The sequence below is a fragment of the Cannabis sativa genome, chromosome 4 (assembly GCF_029168945.1).
Source record: "Cannabis sativa cultivar Pink pepper isolate KNU-18-1 chromosome 4, ASM2916894v1, whole genome shotgun sequence".
Taxonomy (NCBI): domain Eukaryota; kingdom Viridiplantae; phylum Streptophyta; class Magnoliopsida; order Rosales; family Cannabaceae; genus Cannabis; species Cannabis sativa.
The window spans coordinates 16,837,673-16,845,610 of NC_083604.1; the positions used below are offsets into that span (position 1 = coordinate 16,837,673).

The 7,938-nt window shown below is 32.9% G+C and overlaps 1 protein-coding gene across 1 annotated transcript; it reads left to right on the top strand.

Moving 5' to 3' along the window:
• The first annotated feature begins 6,871 nt into the window (after positions 1–6,871).
• Positions 6,872–7,378, top strand: LOC115717489 (uncharacterized). The gene has a single exon (XM_061113579.1). The coding sequence runs from the start codon at positions 6,872–6,874 to the stop codon at positions 7,376–7,378; it is 507 nt and encodes a 168-aa protein (XP_060969562.1).
• Positions 7,379–7,938: the final 560 nt, after the last annotated feature.

Sequence of the window (7,938 nt, forward strand, 5' to 3'; positions counted from 1 at the left end):
CATTAACACCATGGCCGGCCACTTGAATAGTTTTTTTCCAATTATTATTTTCATTATTTTAATTCCAAATAATTACTAACCTAAACCTAGTGGTTGCCTATAAATAGAAAGTGATAGCTCACACCAAAAGGAGAAAATTATTCAGTAATTCAAGAGATTGCCTTTCAGAAAATTGAGCCATCCACTTTCTCTCTGTAGCCGACCCTCTCATTCTCTCTTTTCCTCTTCCAATTTCGAAATACCTTGAGTGATAGAGTAGTGCCCACACACAGCAAGTGGTACCTCAATCATAGTCTGGAAGATCGTGAAGAATCCAAATCAAAGAGAAGGACATTCTGACTCAGATCTTGGTGATACTCTGCGACAGAAAGGATACAAGGATTAGAGATCTGAGTGGAAGGACACATATTATTCCGCTGCAACCAATGTAAAGTTTCCTAAACTTTATATTTGTTTATTATCGTTTTAGAAGTTCATATTTAGGATGTTAAACAACATACTTGTGAGTAGATCTAAGGTCCTGGTAAAATAAATTCCAGCAACTGGCCTCAGAGCCATGGTAATTGATTTGCTTGCAAGAAATTTGGACTTAAAATGATTTATTTGTGATTTGGATGGCTTCATGTTGATCTGTGTTATATGATGTCTGATTGATGTTTGTGAATTTTCGTGAAAAATAATTGAATTTTCGTTTCTGGAATTTTTTTTATTGGATATTTTTGAAAAAAATTAAGCAATTTACTTTTTTACAGAACTCAATTTCAATTTTATTTGAATTAGTTATGATTTTTTGAAGATTTGAAAAAAGATAGGTTGATCACCCATCCGGCGCGCGGAACCGAGTGTCCCTCGGTCAGCTGCGTGTTCAGACAGGGTCTTGTCCGAGCGACACGCCCAGGGGTGTCTTAAACCCCGTATCCGCGCGCGGAAATCATGCCAGGAAAGGCTTGCGCCGAGATTTCTCAGCAGATCACCTACTGGGCGCGCGCGAATGGTACGCAACTGCATACTGTTCGTACAGCTCACATTTTTTTTTTTTCGTTTTCTTCGATTTTCATGCTGTTTCATGCAATTAACTTCCGATTTTTTGTGTAGTTTTGTATTTTGATTTTTATTTTTCATATTTCTAATCTAATTTTCAGTAATAAATTAATTTGATTTTTTTAAAAAAAATTAATTTAAGATATTAGTGTAATTTGAACTTGAAAATAGGTAAAAATCTATCTTTTTGCTTATTTTTTTATCTTATTTTTAAATTTGATTATTTTAACTTAATTTTAAATTTAAGGTCAGATATTAAATTTTTTTAAAATTATTCTATTTTTTAAATAATTTGACCTTATTTAAATTAAAAATAAGATTACTATAATCATGATATTTTAAATAGAAATAAGATATTTTGCTAATTTTTAAATTTTGTTATTTTTTATTTAAATTAAATTATAAAATCTGAAATAGATATTTAATTATCATTTTATTTTATTGAATATTTAACTTATAAAATAACATGAAAATTTAAAAGATGGTTAGCAAATTTTTGAAATGATATTTAGGTTAGTTGAAACTTATTTTTTCAAAAATTGTAGGTTTAATTTTAAATATTAATTTATTTTATCTAAATTTATTTAAAAATCCAAAAATATATTTTTTATTATTTATTATTTTTGAAATTTTATTAATTAATTTAAAATTAAAGAAATCCTACATCCAAATATTCAATTCAACTTGTTGCAGGAATTTGTGTTTTAGCTTATGTGTAAGTTTTATAAAACCTATTATTGCTTGATCTAAATTGCCATGGTTAACTTGTTGACAAATCCAATGATCTGATTTTAACCCATGGTTCAATTGTAAATAGGTCAAGTAAATAATTTGTAACAGGTAAATTTTACATTCTTCTTTCATCTGTGTATGACCTAGTAACATGATAGGATCCATCCAAATCTGTGTGCCTATGTGAGCCTATATGTTTACATTTTTTTATAGATGCATATAGGTTGTTGCCAAATAAAATGTCACAGCATGATAGATTTTATTTAGGTCCATTTAGTTTTTGGGCCTATTCAATTAATAACAGTTGTTCATTTTAAGGTTAAATTCCTCTCTTTTGGGCCTTGTGTGAGAGTTAGGGGCCAATAGAAGTGGGTACGACATACTGAACCCAGCTCCCCCTCACATGAACTACCCCAACTGTGAAGGCCCATTTGCCTGATTTGGATAACTGTACTAGGTTAATTAAATTAGTTTAACCTAATAAAATTGATTAGCAACATAATTAACTTTTAAAATATATGAAATTTATTTTTCATTTTAATATTTTAAAGTTAATTTTAAGAAAAACACTCTTAGTTTAATGATATTATTTCTAGATAAACTATCTGTATTTTTCTTGTATCTAATTAAATAGAGAATTTTAACTAACTAGATTCTTTCTCAAGCTTATTTTAATTATTTCATTAAATATTCCTATTTAAGTTATAAATTAGTTATTTCTAACTAATTTTTCATATCAACTTAAATTTGAATATCTTTTGAATTTAAAATTAAGTTGAGGAATTTTAGGAGTTGGTTATTGAAGATTCTAGAGATATTTTTTTTTTAAGTTGATATTTTTTAAACTTAAAATGGAATATTTTTTAAATTAGGTGGTTACAACTTAATTTTGATATTTAATTAAATTTAATTTGAAAAATATTTAAGTTGGATATTTTAGATTCTTTCTATAACAACTTAAATTAGTTTCTTTTTCAATTTTTTTTTTGAAAAACACTTAGATAAATTGAGATATTTTCTAGATATTCTAGTACTAGTTATTATTCTAATATTAAAATTGGAAAATATTTTAGATTGTGAAATTAATTGTTTAACAATTAATTTTGGTACAATTTAAGTTAAGTATTTTTTCCTAGTATTAAATTAGAATTAATAATTAAGTCTCCTCTATACTTAATTATTTATTTCTTGAATTTAATACATTTAATTAAATTGAAAATTAAATATCTAAGTTGATTTTCATCATGATACTTAAATATTGTTATTTTCATGATATTTAATTAAATAGAAAAATATTTTAAGTTGGAAATTTTCTTTAAAATTCCATAAGAACTTAAATTTGAATAATTTTTCAAAATATATATTTTTTTATTTTATTAATCAATTTTGAAAAGGCATTTAATTATGCAAGATAATTTTGAATTTATCTTGAAAAATAGATTAAAGTTGTAAATTAATTATTTGTTTTAATTAATTTTTGAACCAACTTAAATCAATGCTTTTTTCATTTAATGATTAATTTAAAATAAATGAACTAAAATATATTATAATTAGAAATTGAATTAATTAGTCAAAGAAAATCTAGATAGACCTTATTTTTAGCTTGAAGTATTTTTTTCTAGTAACGTTTAAATTTATTTTATTTCAAAAATTGTATAATTTTATATACTTTAATTTTTCGAAGTACAATATATATTGGGAAATTTGACAATCTATACTTAATTAACCTTAAAATTATTTTTGTAAACCTAAATACTATAAAATTGCCTATATATGACAACTTTTATATTATGTCCAAAATACCCCTTTAATTACTTCACCCCCTCCCTCTCACTTCTTCTCTCTTTCCTTCTCTCTTTCTTTCTCTCTGCTGCCCGTAGCTACACCACACAAAGGGAGGGAAGCTCAAATTTTTCCTTTCTCTAGTCTCGTTCTTTTCACCGGGATTTCCACCTCACTGCACTAGCAGCTACTAGAGTACAAGCTCACCACTTAATTTCTGTCATTTTGGCCGAGCATACACTAACTCATGGGTAATTTTTTTTTTTTTGTGTAATCTTGTTTGTTGTTATTATACTTAGTTTAGAATGTTGTTTTGATGCTTGATCTGTGGAATGTTGCTGTTATTTTGCTGTTTTTTCTGTTAAATTGTTTGCTGCGTGTGAAAACTAGAATTTTCCTAGTTTCTGCAATTTTTTTCGTATGGCCCGATGGGGTTCGATGGTGGCCCGATTGTGGCCCGATGCATAGTGAAAAGGGCTGACAGGGGTGAAAGCCCGATGGGGTCCGATGGTCCCCTACAATGTTTTTGTCTAATTTTTTTTAGCCTGGTCCGATGGGGTCCGATGGCATCCCGATAGTGTCCGATGGGCTGGTAAAACATATTTTTTTGTCTTTTTTTGAGCCGGGTCCGATGGGCATTGTACAACGTACTTTTTTGCTTTTTTTGAGATGGGTCCGATGTGGTCCGATGGACCCCCCGATAGTGGTCCAATGGCCACCCATTTCCGTATTTTTTTGGGAGGAGCCCGATGGGGTCCGATGAAGCCCCGATAGGGGTCCGATTGTTTTGTTATGAATTATTAATTATTGTTTTATTTTTTTTAAATAATAATTGTTTTATATTATGAATTATTATTAATTATTGTTTTATTAATTATTGTTATATTTTTTATGGTATTAGTAATACTTATTAATTATATTTTATTATTAATTTTTTTTATTTTTTTATTATTAATTATTGTTTTATTATGAATTATTAATTATAGTTTTATTTTTCATTTTTTTATTAATAATTATTTTATTATTATTAATTAATTATTAATTATTATTTTATTATCAATTAATTATTAATGTTTTGTTATTAATGATTAATTAAGATTTTTTTCGGTGAGATTTTTGTTGTAAATTATAACTGTGTTTTTTTAAATGTTTCTGACAGATTCAACTGTTAATGCGTGTGTTATGTATAATGGTGTTTGGGAGGTTGATGGTAGAGATTGGATTTATAAAGGGAGTGCCGCTTTGACAATTGACATTGATCCGAACCTAAGCTACTCAAGTTTGGTTGATGTTTTGTACGAAGAACTGGATGTTGACAAAGCGGAGTATGACTTGAAATTGGAAGTAAATTACAAGTACGGAAAGGCTGAGTATCCTCCCGAAGTTATTCGAAATGATAAGCGTGCAAGGTACTTTTTATCTACACTTGCGAAGAAGCCAGATGAATTTATTCCTTTGTTTGTGACTTTGTTAAAGAAGAATGTTTGGGTTGATCCTAGTCCCACACCAAGTTCTGTTAAGGATAATCGTAGCGAGGTTGGGAGTTTTGTTCCAGAAACAAATCCAGAGGTGTTGGTTGCAGATGTATTACCTGAATTAAACACTATGATGCCGAAGTCGATATTGTAGCACAAATGCCCTTCATTGATGGTTTTTGTGATGGTTCCAGACCTTGAATATTATGTTGAGGGCAATGATGGCGTAAGAGACGACGAAGCGTACGCCGCAGGCCCCCGCCGCCGTGTATGCCTTTGAACTTGACTCCACTATCGTACCAAATACCACCGAGGCCACCGAGGCCACCGAGGCCACCGACACATAACAGAATGCCCAGTAGAAAAATTGCCAAACACACAGTACTAGTAGTAGTCGTCCGGGCGAAACCGGTCATGCTAGAGGAACTGCGACGGTACGAGGTCCTAATAATGGTAGAGAGACCAATGATGTTAGTGGTCCTACCGATGCTCGAGGTACCAATGTGATCGGATGGAGCGATCCATTTTCTTCTTCGACAAGTTACGGTAAATTCAAGGAGAAAATGTATACAAGAGAAGACATCGAGGATCATAGTCATTATATATCTACTAGTGGCACACCGGGCGGGGAGTTACATGTGGAAAGTTTTTTAGAGACAAAGAGCATTTAAAGTTGGTTGTTGCTTTGTATGCAATGAAGAAAGGGTTTGACTACTACGTTAGGAAGTCCTGCATGCGATATTTGGTACGTCACATGTAAGGATACGATATCAGGTGGAGATTAAGAGCGAAGAAGAACGTACTTTCTAACATGTTTGAGGTGAGTACATTTCATAATGTACATACATGTTCCACTTGATCTTCGAGGAAAAGATAACCGTCGAAGCATCACCCGTAATAGTTGCCCATCTAATTAAGGATAAGTTCACAACTCGACGGCTCGGATCGGTTGCCTGCGATATAAGAAAAAGTATGCACAAGGATTACGGGATCCAAATGAGTTACGAAAAGGCATGGAGGTGCGAGAGAGAGGCAATACACGACTCGGGGTACACCAAGATTCGTACTCTTATTACCTAGTTACTTACACATGCTACGGTTGCGGAATCCGGGTACCATCACGGATTTTGTGGTAGAAGATGGTCGCTTCAAGTATTGTTTCTTCTCTACGGGTCCTTCTATTCGGGGGTTTAAGTTTTGTCGACTGTTATATGCGTTGATGGGTCTTTCTTGAAGACTAGGTATGGTGGGCAAATGTTGTGTGCGGTGGCTTTGGATGCGGAAGTCATATCTTTCCGATAGCTTTTGCCATAGTTGACGGGAAAATCACAATTCCTGGACCTATTTTATGAGAAAATTGAAAGAAACGATTGGTGATGTTGAGAACTTAGCTTTTGTTTCGGATAGGCATCAAAGTATTGTTCGTGCTTTGGATATCGTGTTCCCTGATGCACACCACGGTGCATGCTACCACCACATTATTATGAACGTCAACCACAAGTTCAAGACTGACGTCTTCACGAATCACATTTACACGTGTGCGTACACGTATTCAAGATCAGAGTTTCACAGAGAATTTGAGAACATTCGGGCCATGAATCCAGCGGTTGCAAAATATCTTGAGGAAATCGGATTTGAAAAATGGGTCGATCGTACTTTCCAGGGGTACGTTACAATGTAATGACGAGCAATGGCCGAGAGCTTCAACAACACAACTAAGGATGCAAGAGGCTTCCCGAGATCACCGCCGCTCGTAGCATTCACGAGGTCCAAAGTCCGGAAATTGGTTTGCTTCACGAAAAGAAAAAGGCCGACAAGTGGACGAAACCCACAGCACCGAAATGGAGGAGGACTTGGCATTGCATTTTGAAAAAGGTCGGTTTTTGAACGTTGACTCATGCGGGCCTTACACGTTGCGGGTTCACCGGAAGAACGATTCTCACGGTGGCGTAGTGGACTTGCGGGGAAAGAGTTGCACTTGCGTCTTGTTCCAATGCATGAAGTTTCCTTGTCCTCATGCATGTGCTGCATCTCAGGAGCGAAGTATTAGCGTGTACACACTATGCTCGCCATATTACACAACAGAATATTGGAGGAGAACATACGAAGGAACAATTATGCCAGTTGGTGACGAGGATGATTGGGAATTACCTGATGACATAAAGAACATGACAGTTGGAGTGCCTGTTGAGAAGCAACCAGTAGGGCGACCCAAGGAAAAGGTTGGAAGAATTAAGAACAACCGAACTGCTTGTAATGGTGAAAGGATTATCAAATCACGAAAATGTAGCAAGTGCGGTGCCACGGGACACAACAGAAGCACTTGCACCTACCGAGGTTTAACATAAATTTTTAGTTTATTAGTATTGTGATGCGCTGGACTATTATGTTATTTATATTTATGGTGTAAAATATTTTTAATTTGTGGCATGAACATGTGTTGTACTGTTACGTATTTCTTATAAAATTATTTCTAAACTTTGTTAAAAATCTGAGCCAAAAACAAGTTCTACTGATAAAATAAAATAATTTTAGTGAAAGTAGTTTGTTCAAATTGAAAAGTGTAAAAGTAAACATTGTTCAACAAATATAAAAAATTAAACATCTAAAGTTCATGCCAAGTTCTGGTAGAATAAATCTACTGCCCATCTCTGGCGAAAGAGCGACATATGCTGATCATGTACTCCATCGAATGGTAGATCCAATAACTTATGCTCAATATGCTCTATGACGTACATTCCACAATCGCCGTTGCAATAGTAGGTAAACGCAAAATTTAATAAACCATAGAGAATATTATAAATTTTTTTTGTTAATTAATAAACATACTATAAAAAAATGCATTTAAATTACCTCGATTTTGTCTGAGGTACAACTTTATTGTCCATTATGTCCCAGTCGAAGGGTC